At 42.7% G+C, this 12,650-nt stretch overlaps 1 protein-coding gene across 1 annotated transcript; it reads left to right on the plus strand.

Annotated features, from left to right (window-relative positions):
- Positions 1–4,313: 4,313 nt before the first annotated feature.
- LOC112919906 (protein WFDC11-like) lies at positions 4,314–5,931 on the plus strand. Its single transcript, XM_025998389.1, has 3 exons — positions 4,314–4,422; positions 5,328–5,477; positions 5,858–5,931. The coding sequence occupies exons 1-3, from the start codon at positions 4,314–4,316 to the stop codon at positions 5,929–5,931; spliced, it is 333 nt and encodes a 110-aa protein (XP_025854174.1).
- The last annotated feature ends 6,719 nt before the right edge of the window (positions 5,932–12,650 follow it).

The following is a 12,650-nucleotide window of genomic DNA, read 5'->3' on the forward strand; positions in this document are numbered from 1 at the left end:
TGCAAGATACATCCACGAAGGCAAGAGAAAAAAAAGCAAAAATGAACTATTGGGACTTCATCAAGATAAGAAGCTTTGCACAGCAAAGGATACAGTCAACAAAACTAAAAGACAACCTACATAATGGGAGAAGATATTTGCAAATGACATATCAGATAAAGGGCTAGTTTCCAAAATCTATAAAGAACTTATTAAACTCAACAACAAAGAAACAAACAATCCAATCATGAAATGGGCAAAAGACATGAACAGAAATGTCACAGAGGAAGACATAGACATGGCCAACACGCACATGAGAAAATGCTCCGCATCACTTGCCATCAGGGAAATACAAATCAAAACCACAATGAGATACCACCTCACACCAGTGAGAATGGGGAAAATTAACAAGGCAGGAAACAACAAATGTTGGAGAGGATGCGGAGAAAAGGGAACCCTCTTACACTGTTGGTGGGAATGTGAACTGGTGCAGCCACTCTGGAAAACTGTGTGGAGGTTCCTCAAAGAGTTAAAAATAGACCTGCCCTACGACCCAGCAATTGCACTGTTGGAGATTTACCCCAAAGATTTTTATGCAATGAAACGCCGGGACACCTGCACCCTGATGTCTCTAACAGCAATGTCCACAATAGCCAAACTGTGGAAGGAGCCTCGGTGTCCATCGAGAGGTGAATGGATAAAGAAGATGTGGTTTATGTATACAATGGAATATTACTCAGCAATTAGAAACGACAAATACCCACCACGTTGCTTCAACGTGGATGGAACTGGAGGGTATTATGCTGAGTGAAATAAGTCAATCGGAGAAGGACAAACAGTGTATGTTCTCATTCATTTGGGGAATATGAATAATAGTGAAAGGGAATATAAAGGAAGGGAAAAGAAATGTTGGGAAATATCAGGAAGGGAGACAGAACATAAAGACTCCTAACTCGGGGAAACGAACTAGGGGTGGTGGAAGGGGAGGAGGGCGGGTGTTGGAGGGGAATGGATGACGGGCACTGAGGTGGACACTTGACGGGATGAGCACTGGGTGTTTTTCTGTATGTTGGTAAATTGAACACCAATAAAAATTAATTAAAAAAATTAAAAAAAAATAAAACAAGATTACCAAAAAAAAAAAAAAAAAAGAAAGGGAATATAAGGGAAGGGAGAAGAAATGAGTGGGAAATATCAGAAAGGGAGACAGAACATAAAGACTCCTAACTCTGGGAAACGAACTAGGGGTGGTGGAAGGGGAGGAGGGCGGGGGTGGGGGTGAATGGGTGACGGGCACTGAGGGGGACACTTGACGGGATGAGCACTGGGTCTTATTCTGTATGTTGGTAAATTGAACACCAATAAAAAATTAATTTATTAAAAAAATATACACAAAAATACCAGTGGGAAAATGTTTTTAAAAAACTGATGGAGGAAAGACCCTGTGGCCATAATAATACATATAGCGCTGTGGGACAGCATTTTTTTTTTAATTTTTAAAAATTTTTTTTATTGGAGTTCAATTGGTTGCTGTATCAGCCTGGAACCTTCCTCCCTCCCCCAGTGATCATGGCTATCAATCTATGAATGTTTTTCTCTAACATTCAAAAATATTACGCTGTGTTCCGGTGACTTACTATAGCTTTATAGAGCCCACAGAACCTAGCTTATCCTCTTGTGCACAGAAGAATCACGAAAACATTTCATGTGGTCAGACAGGTGTGTTCAACATTCCAATGTGAATACTTAGCCATTTTACATCCATTATTGTGGGCTTCTCTATGACCCTTGGCTCAAGCCAAGCTCACTCATAAGGTTTTATTTTTGTAGAAAATATTTTCACTTAGTAATGTGGGCAAGTTGATATCCATTATGTACAATATGTGTAAACAGTGTGAGCATGAAGCAAACTGAAGTGTAATGCAGGGACTATACATCCTCTTGCCTGGGTGCACAGATAGATTAAACATTTTTGCATGCACAAGTCCTCAGACTATTTTTAAAAGATTTTATATATTTATTCATGAGAGACACACAGAGAGAGGCAGAGACATAGGCAGAGGGAGAAGGAGGCTCCTTGCAGGGAGCCGATGTGGGACTCGATCCTGGAACAGGTATCATGCCCTGAGCCTAACGTAGATGCTCAACCGCTGAGCCATCCAGGAGGCCCTCCATAGACTTTTTTTTTTTTTAATCTGGAGAGGTAGGATACAGATAAAGTCAACCTGTCACTTTTAACCTCTCCATTGTGTCCACACATGGCTTTTGTTTTTCCTCCATCAGTGTGATGGAACTTCCCTGTTATAAGCCTGGACTGCCACAAAGCTCTGTTACCTGTGGGTTATTGTCTAAATGAGTGCTCTCCAGTGGCTCCTGGTCTGTGGCTGAGGGAGGATAGAGCCAGTTCTCAGGCCACTTCAGTGTCCCCTGCCAAGGCTGAGATCTACATGAAAGGACCCAACCCATGGGTGAGATTCCTCCTGGGTCCCTTGGCATATGGTGCTGGATCTGCAGCTTCCTCAAAGGTACTTTTGTCTGTGGGTGGATGCCAAAATTTTGTGCTGCTGAGAGGAAGGATCCAAGCAGTGGGGTCTTCTTATTCAGCCATCTTGCTAATGTCACTGCCAAACACTACCTTAATGAAATTGAATGATATAGAATTACTGAATCTACAAATATTGTAAATGCAGTATAATTTAAAAATGAAAGGTGAGGGGATCCTTGGGTGGCTCAGAGGTTTAGCGCCTGACATTGGCTCAGGGTATGATCCTGGAGTCCCGGGAAGGAGTCCTGCATCAGGCTCCCTGCACGGAGCCTGCTTCTCCCTATGCCTGTGTCTCTGCATCTCTTTCTCTCTGTGTCTCTCATGAATAAATAAATAAATAAATAAATAAATAAATAAATAAATAAATAAAATCTTTTAAAAAGAATGAATGGTGCTGCTATAATTTAGGAGCTAATTCTTATGAAACAGAAAATGTTGTGATAATTTAGGCTTAGAAAAAAATTGTTCGACGTTGAATTCTGTAACCAATTTTTTAAAGTCTGTGGTGATTTTTAAGTTTTAATAAACTTACATGCATTGACATTCTCTTTTATTTTATTTTATTTTTATTAAGATTTCAATCTTATTTTATTTTTTTAATAAATTTATTTTTTATTGATGTTCAATTTGCCAACATATAGCATAACACCCAAGGCTCATGCAATGAGTGCCCCCCTCAGTGCCCGTCACCCAGTCACTCTAACCCCCCGCCCACCTCCCCTTTCCACAACCCCTTGTTCGTTTCCCAGGAGTCTCTCATGTTCTGTCTTCTCTCTGATATTTCCCACTCATTTTCTCTCTTTTCCCCATCATTCCCTTTCACTATTTTTTATATTCCCAAAATGAATGAGACCATATATTGTTTGTCCTTCTCTGATTGACTTATTTCACTCAGAATAATACCCTCCAGTTCCATCCACATTGAAGCAAATGGTGGGTATTTGTCGTTTCTAATGGCTGAGTAATATTCCATTGTATACATAGACCAGGTCTTCTTTATCCATTCGTCTTTCTTTTTTTTTTTTTTATATATTTTTTTTAATTTTTTTTTTTAATTTTTATTTACTTATGATAGTCACAGAGAGAGAGAGAGAGGCAGAGACACAGGCAGAGGGAGAAGCAGGCTCCATGCACCGGGAGTCCGACGTGGGATTCGATCCCGGGTCTCCAGGATCGCGCCCTGGGCCAAAGGCAGGCGCCAAACCGCTGCGCCACCCAGGGATCCCCCCATTCGTCTTTCTATGGACAGCGAGGCTCCTTCCACAATTTGGCTATTGTGACATTGCTGCTATGAACATCGGGGTGCAGGTGTCTCAGTGTTTCACTGCTGGACTGACATTTTTAAATGGCTTTTAAAATTTACTAAAACTCTCAAACAGTAAAGACGTATTATTTTTGTTTATTGAAAGGACAATTTTAAAGCTATCTTTCTATGAAAACAAATGGCACTATTACCTATCTAGGTTGGATAGCTGATTATATCTCCTTCATTTTCTTTGTACTTCTGTATTTTTCAAATTTCTAAAATAGAAATGATTAAATATGAAGAATTCATTTCTGCAGTGAGCAGAGTAGAAAACATAAGAAATAGGAAGTACCTCAGGAGACACCAGGGCCCAACCAAGGAGTGGTGCCTAGAAAAGATGAGACAGAACCAGATGGGGCAGTGAGAGACCAGTCACATGTTCTCCAAACTCCACACCCCAAAGCCCTTCGCTACCCCCTGCAGGACCTGGTAAAATACTGGGTCTGCTGCCAGGCTCACATTCAGACATCCAGAGTTAACATCATGAAGTGGTTGGTTTTCCAGCTGGTGACACTCTACTGCCTGGTCATCATGCCAGTGACAGGAAATATGAAAGAAAAAACTAAGAAAGTAACTCATCGTCCACATATCAGTAGGTATTTTGGTGGAGCTTCAAACTGAAGAGGGGCTAGAAAAAAAAAGGGACCAGGCACTGGCATATGTGAAACTCTTGGTTCCTTTTTTAAGCCAGGATACCAGAGGAAAGCTGAATGTGCAGTTCTCAAGTTTTAGGGTCTCCTGATGTGACAAGTAATGATGTTGTTCAGTATGTGTGGGGACTATGGTGTTTTTGTTGAGGAGGACCTGTAGTGGTGGAAAGCTGCACAGGATTCAAAGCCTGCATAGAGAATGCCTAGCTTGAACCACCAGGAATTGGTGTCCTCCACTTAGGAGTTCCAAGGATGAGCACCAAATTGGGCAAGGGGGACTAATTATCTCTTGAAATATGCCCTTTGTTTACCAAATTGAGTATTTTAGAACACTGGGTGTGGGAAGAGAACTGAAATGGGTGATTGACCAAGAGAAGTTTGGAATGACTGGGGTAAAATAATTGAAATCAGCAGAATTGAGGGGAGAGGAGTGGGTCCATACTGGCCGGCAAAGGTTTCTGAGGAATAGCCAGGTTTGGAGGGTTGTCTCAGCCAGACAGGGAAAAGCAAGGGATGGTTCTTCCTCCCCTCTGGGACCCTGTTCCTCTCACTCTGTAAAATGAGAGCAGGAGACCAGTAGATCTCTTGAGTCTGTTTGTTCTGCGAACTGGGTATCAGGACTCAGGTCATGTGATGTTGAATTCCATGGAGGTGGCCTCATGGTTGCTGGGTTTGTTAGGGGGTAGGAGCTGGATTTTGACTCTTGGAATGGAAAAGGCCTCCCAGATCCCTGAGCAGAGAAAAGAAGAAGAGAAACCTATGGAGGTGGTGCTGGGGCCTTAGAGGGGCTGATAATAGTGAGAAAAACTCTTCTTTTTCGAGTCACTGCTCATGTATTCCTTCTCAGTTTTAGCAAAACCGAAAGTGCGAGATTGTTCGAGGTCACCTACCTCCTACGAGTGCCAAAGAAAGTGCCAATATTCCTGGGACTGTGCTGTTGGGTATGAATGCTGCTTTGCTGCCTGTGGAAGTATTTGCTTGAATATCCGACAAATTGGTAGGGTTAAGAATCACATCCTCTTGCCACTCGGTTGTTAAACCTATAGAACCACTATTGTAGGGGAAAGACAGAGAGAGACTATACCTCCTCAGTCCCAGGACCCATTCCAGCTGGGGATCCCCACTCCTTCCCTCAGCCCAAGCCCCCATTGTCTGCTTGTAGCCCTGCCTGATTTATTCAAAACTCAGGAGATCTAACATTAATGTCCCTTTGCTCACTAGACTCGAAAAATCCCAAGGGAAGCCTTGTGTGGGCATCCCCTAAACCACATTAAATATCCCTGCCCCCAGGGTTTGGGAGGATCTGTTACTCTCAAAGAAATATGTTTCAGCAAACTGTGTGGTCACTGAATACCTACTACCCCTTCTCTCTTTCAGAGACTCATAAGGACACTACACCCAGAACCAAGGCTGTAACTACTTTGTATCCCCCAACCACCATTTGGAATTAGGACCTATAGACACCTACAAGGTGTCAGGCTAATCTACATGATGTCCAGTGGTATCATCGTCTTATCCCAGCTGGGAGACGGCAGGGAGGGAAGTGGATGGGTCCCAGGGCAATGTCTCTCCTACTTGCCAACCCTCTTCCCTGAACCATTGTATATCAGCCTCTTTTCCCTGAAAAATAAACAGTGGCATTAACCCAGAACCTCTGTCTCTTCTTCTATAGTACCACTACCTTTAGCTCCCTCCATTTAGTACCTAAGTTTCCAACGCCTGCCTCCCAGTGGATTTCTCTACCCTCTCACCATTCAGAAGTCTGAACTCCTTAGCCAAGACTCCTGGACTCTCTTTGTTCATAGACTACCATCTCTGAGGAAAGATGCTTATATGTGGGATCTTCTTATAGCTACAGGAAGCACCATCCCTCTGAGTTCTCCAGACTTTCCTTGTGCAGCTTATCTTTTCTTTTCAGACCTGTGATTCTAGTAGGTTCCCACAAGTGGACTCCCTTTGAACTAATCCAGGGAAGTACAATCAATCTCACAGGTGACAGCACCCATGGTCTAGAATGGATAGGAAATACCATTGGCTTCTCTAAGCATTCCTCTCCAACAATGCCTTATTTGTTGGCATCGTTTACTCAATCACTTGGAAACTACAAGAATATCTTCAAGTGCAAATACTCTTAAAAAAATAAACAAACTTTAGAAGGTTATAGAGAGTGTACAATGTGTCCAGACTTGAGGGAAGAACCACTCCTCATGAGTCGAGGTATGACTAACTCTCTGTTGGCATACAGCCCAGGGAAGGGTTAAGTCTTATGATCCAAACTAGCAGAAACCAGGATGGGGCATGGAAAAAAGCATGAATGGGATATAAGATATAAATGCAGAGAGGTCATTATGTGCATCATAGTATCAGGTTTCCTGGAAGAAGAGATACTTAGTCCTAAACTTGGAGGATAGGGAGGAATTGGGGCAACTGAAATGAAAGTTAATTTTCCTCCATGACAGTATTAAATATAGAGTGGAGGGAGAAGAAAGGGAACTTGAGGATATGAAAGGTTGATTCCCTCCCTACTTCCTGTCCCCAAACCAACATATGAAGTTATGGACAAGATTGGATTATGAATTTGGCATTAAGCTCTATGGCCCCAGCATATTGGAACTTGCCAACTCTTCCTTTTTGGTCTCTGTCGTTATATCCATTAAACCTGCAACACGCAGGTATTATTTGCTAAAATTAACAAACGAAAACCAATAGGCACAATAGGTGGCTGAACCTACTCAAGTCCTCTCACCAGGTTGATGACAAATAGATGTGTAGACCTCATTCTCTACATGCCCCTGTACTTGAGTTTCCTGAAATGCATATATGTCAGGGGCCAGAGATGTGCTTAAAATAGGAGATCTGGTGGCGAATAGGGTTGGAAAGGGGCACTGTGCAGAAAGAGTGATAGTTGAAATGGTCGAAGGAGGACAGGTCCATAGTGTTCTTCTGGACTAGCATGGGGTGATTGCCTTAGGACAAAACCAATGAACTGTTTCCTGCTAAGCAATTTAACAAAAAGAAGCAGTTGAGAAAGACTCTGGAGCCACCAGGCAGATAGGACACTCTTAACCAGTGGGTACACTAAGGAACACACTGAGCCTTTGCTCTGGGGTGTCTCACTTCAAAGCCCAGAGGTAACCTACCCTGGAAACAGAATTGGGAGTATCCAAATATGGGGCCAGGAGAACCCCAGGAGATCTCATTTTGCATTCTTGGAAGGATTGTTCCCAAGTCAACTGGCCTGCCATTGCCAGAAGCATAACTGACCAGCAGACAATTTTAACACACTTCCCAGTAACCAATAGAGTAGGAAGACAAAACAAACAAAATACAACAAACCCAGGAAGGATCTAGAAGATTTGAACAACACAGTAACAAGCCCTGACATGTATCAAAATGAATTACTGGAGAATATACATTCTTAAAAAAGCAAATGGAACATTTTTTTAAAAAGTCTCAGCAAATGTCAAGAAAATGAAATCAAACATACCACAGTGGGGAAAAAAAAAACTAGAAATAAGTAAGGTAAAATTGATAGAAAAAATTTCCAAATGGGTAAAAGTTAAGGAAAGCAGTGCACCAGAGTGGTTCAATCAACTAATTGTCTGCCTTTGGCAAGGGTCATGATCCTGGGGTCCTGGGATTGAGCCCCATGTTGGACTTCCTGCTAAGTGGGGAATCTGCTTCACCCTCTCCCTTCACCCCTGCCCCCGCTCTTGGTCTCTCTATCCTTCTCTCTCTCTCTCTCTGCTCCATTTCTCTCTCGAAGAAATAAAATCTAAATAAAATTAAACAAGCAATTCTAAGGAGTCATAGGTCAAAATGAAATCATGATAGAAAATAAAAAATATTTGGAACTGAAAAATGAACATGACATCTCAAAACATATGCATACAGAATGATGTCCAGCAAGTGGCAACACATGAGACCCTAGCCTCTGTCCCTCCACACAGATCAATAATTACACAGCTGTCCGTGAACAAAAACAGTTCTGCAGTAGCAGACACACAGTGGAAATGATTGTGGCAAATGGTGTCCTGCCCTACAAACCAACCCAGCAGATTTGCCATTGAAGAAACCAATGGCCAGCATGGCATCCATAGACCTCAAAGAAGATTTCAGTAGTTTTTGCCACTCTCACTGTCACCGGCCACTTGAGTCTCTTCCCACTCCTTAGCCTCTGCCCACATGGAGCTCAGGAACTGCACCAGTAGCCGACCCAGGCCTCTGTAACTGTGCAATTGCAAGATGCCTGTCAAGACCCCCGTGACTGACCCCACCAAAGTGAAGTGTACATGCTTGGGCCTGGCCTACCTGTGACAGGCCTTCACTGCAGTACACATGCCCTGGGAAAATGTGAAGCTACAGGAGGGCTTCACGTGCTGACCTGCAGAGCCATTGCTGCCACTTACGGTCCTGGATCAGGCCCTGTCTTCAGTCACTGGCCTGTACCACAGCACTCATCTACAGACAGTCCATCCTGCTGCGCACCTGCACTCCCCTGGTCCCACTCCCAACACAGGCCTTCCCTGCCAGGTGTTGGCAATCTAATGCACAGCATGCTGACTACAGTTAATACTAGTGTATTGCATACTTGCAAGTTGCTGAGAGAGCAAGTCTTCAGTGATCATCAAAGTTTCTTGATCTACAGTCTTATGTCTCCCAATATACTTAGGAACTTTCAGTCATTATTTCCTCAAATATTTTTTCAGCATCAGAACTTTGGTTGTTGCCCTTAGGCTCTGTAGATTTTTGGTATGTTCTTCTTTTTTTTTTTTTCTTTGTTGTTCAAATTGGATACTTTCCATGCAGCAGTCTTCAAGTTGGTTGCTCCTATCTCTGCCCTGTGGATTCTGATATTAAGCCCATTCAGTGAGCATTAAATCTCAGTTATCATGCTCATTTCAAATTTCCATTTTCTTCTTCTTTAGGTCTTCCATTTCTTTGTCAAGATTTTCTATTTTTCCATCTTTCAAGGGTGTTTTGATTACTTGTTTCAGAGTTTTTATAATAGTTGCTTTAACACTTTTTAAAGATGATTTCAACATTTATTTCATCGTGAAACTGGAGTCTGTTGGTCGCCTTTTGTCATAGGAGTTGGTATTTTCCTTTTCTTTCATATATTCCAAAATTTTGGATTATATCCTGGACATTTTTAAACATATTTTATTTATTTATTCATGAGAGACTCACAGAGAGATGCAGAGCCATAGGCAGAGGGAGAAGCAGGCTCTCCAGAGGGAGCTTGATGCGGGACTTGAACCTGGACCCGGATCAAGCCCTAAGATGAAAGCAGATGCTCAACCACTGAGCCACTCAGGTGTCCCTATCCTGGACATTTTGAATGTTTTAAGACCCTGAGTCTTGTTCACACTGAACGGAGAAGGTAATACTGTGTTTTCAAAAGTAATTCAAATGGTTAAGAGTAGAGTGAGTTCAACCTGTCTTGGGTGAGTTGTGTTCCTATGTCAGTTCAGTTGTTCAAAGCCCCTGTTTGCAGTTCGTTTGGTGCCTTCCTGAATATGCACCACCACATGGCTAGTCCGGGATCTAGGTGGTGGTGTACCTATCTGCTGGTTCATTTCTCGAAGTATGTCAGCTAGGATCACATCCATGCGTGCAATGGCTTAGAGGTGAACCTAGAAATAAATAAACAACTATATGTGTTTGCTTTCTCAAGTTCTTGTTGGTCATCTCCCCCTGTGCCTTGTATTTCCCCTCAGCTCCAAACAGCTTAGGCTTTGGTTATCCTGCTCTACTAGGCCCTTCCACAACTACATCCATATCCAGAGCCAGTTGGTGAGAGAACAAAGAGAGAAAAGATAAACAGGGACAACGGTGGCCACCTGCTCTATAGAATTACAGCTGCACCCAACAGAGGAAGAGTTCCCCTCTCTCAGAGTCTTGGCTCCTTCCCATCCTGATCACCACTCTTTTTCTTAGGGACTAGGACATAGAAGAAAAATTAAGGGGCACTCTGCAGGCTCGGTAGAGCATGCAACTTTTGATGTCGGGCTGTGAGTTTGAGCCCCGTGTTGGGTGTAGAGATTATGTAAAAATAAAATATTTGAAAAAAGAAAGAGGAGGGAGAGGTGGAGAAGGAGGAAAGGGAAGAATTAAGAGAAAGAGAAAAAACCAGGTGATTTCTGCACCTCTTCTGGGCATTACAAGTTCTCTTTTCTATGTCTCAAGCCAACTTTAGAAAGTTTCTCCCGCCATTCTACCTGTGCCCTAGTGCTTATTTTCAGGTTTGGTGGGGGATATCAGAGGGGGAAAAATCCCAGTAGATCCATCATCAACAATGTGGTACTTGAATTCTAGCCTTCTTTCCCATCTGTCTGTTAGTACTGACTTTCCAATTTTTATAGCTATATTCAGTGGGATGGGCAAGGAACCAGAAACAGGCAATAGTATTTATCCCTGGAACCCTGGAAATGGGTTCGCCTTTCCTTCTATTAGGTCTTTTTTTTTTAAGATTTTATTTATTTATTCATGAATGACACAGAGAGACAGAGGCTGAGAGACATGCAGAGGGAGAAGCAGGCTCCATGCAGGGAGCCTGACACCAGACTGGATTCCAGGTTCCAAGGAACACGCCCTGGGTGGAAGGTGGCGCTAAATCGCTGAGCCACCTGGGCTGCCCATATTAGGTCTTTAATGTGGAAATTTGTGTTAATCTAATCAGGAGCCAGGCTAGTTTGTGGTTTATGGGTTGTTTGTTGCTGTGGTTACCTTGAGTGCACCATGGATTTTTGGTGAAAATCTGTAAGAGTGTGTGAATTGCCCACTGCCTCCACCCTTGCCCAGGTTTTGCAGCCTCAGACTTTTCACTTTCTTTTGATTTTTTTATAAATTTATTTTTTGTTGGTATTCAATTTGCCAGCATATAGAATAACACCCAGTGCTCATCCCGTCAAGTGTCCACCTCAGTGCCTGTCACCCAGTCACCCCCACCCACCTCCCCTTCCACCACCCCTAGTTTGTTTCCCAGAGTTAGGAGTCTTTCATGTTCTGTCTCCCTTTCTGATATTTCCCACTCATTTTTTCTCCTTTCCCCTTTATTCCCTTTCACTATTTTTTATATTCCCCAAATGAATGAGACCATATAATGTTTGTCCTTCTCCAATTGACTTATTTCACTCAGCATAATACCCTCCAGTTCCATCCACGTCGAAGCAAATGGTGGGTATTTGTCGTTTCTAATGGCAGAGTAATACTCAGCCTCTAGCAATATGTTGACCACCTAGATTAACTATCCTTTCTGGTTTCTGGCTGCCTATCTCCTAGGAAATCAATGTTTGTGTCTTCTATCTCCTTGCAGGTGCCTGACTCCATTGATACTGCACTGGTTAGTTGTCCTGGAATCTCAGTGCTCTGGTGAGTTTAAGAAAAGTTGTCAAAGATGCAGTGAAATGCTGGGACACCTGCACCCCGATGTTTCTAGCAGCAATGTCCACAATAGCCAAACTGTGGAAGGAGCCTCGGTGTCCACTGAAAGATGAATGGATAAGGAAGATGTGGTCTATGTATACAATGGAATATTACTCAGCCATTAGAAACGACAAATACCCACCATTTGCTTTGACTGGATGGAACTGGAGGGTATTATGCTGAGTGAAATAAGTCAATCGGAGGACAAACATTTTATGGTCTCATTCATTTGGGGAATATAAAAAATAGTGAAAGGGAATAAAGGGGAAAGGAGAAAAAATGAGTGGGAAATATCAGAAAGGGATACAGAACATGAGAGACTCCTAACTCTGGGAAACAAACAAGGGGTGGTGGAAAGGGAGGTGGGCGGGGGGTGGGGGTGACTGGGTGACAGGCACTGAGGGGGGCACTTAATGGGATGAGCACTGGGTGATATGCTATATGTTGGCAAATTGAACTTCAATAAAAAAAATTGTCAAGCTTTTTTTTCAGTAAGTTTGAGAGGTTTATTCAGCTTTCTACATCTGGGCAGAAATCAAAAGTCCCTTTTATGTATTTATTATTATTTGTAAGTGTGGTAAAATACACATAAAATTAACCATCTTGACTATTTTTTAGATGGAGGGAGTGGAGGAAGGAGAGGCCGAAGAGAATCATATGTAGGCTTCCTGCCCAGCACAGAGTCCAATGCAGGACTCAAACTCACAACTCTGAGATTGTGACCTGTGCCAAAGTCAAGAGT

Source organism: Vulpes vulpes, chromosome 14 (genome assembly GCF_048418805.1).
Source record: "Vulpes vulpes isolate BD-2025 chromosome 14, VulVul3, whole genome shotgun sequence".
NCBI lineage: Eukaryota > Metazoa > Chordata > Mammalia > Carnivora > Canidae > Vulpes > Vulpes vulpes.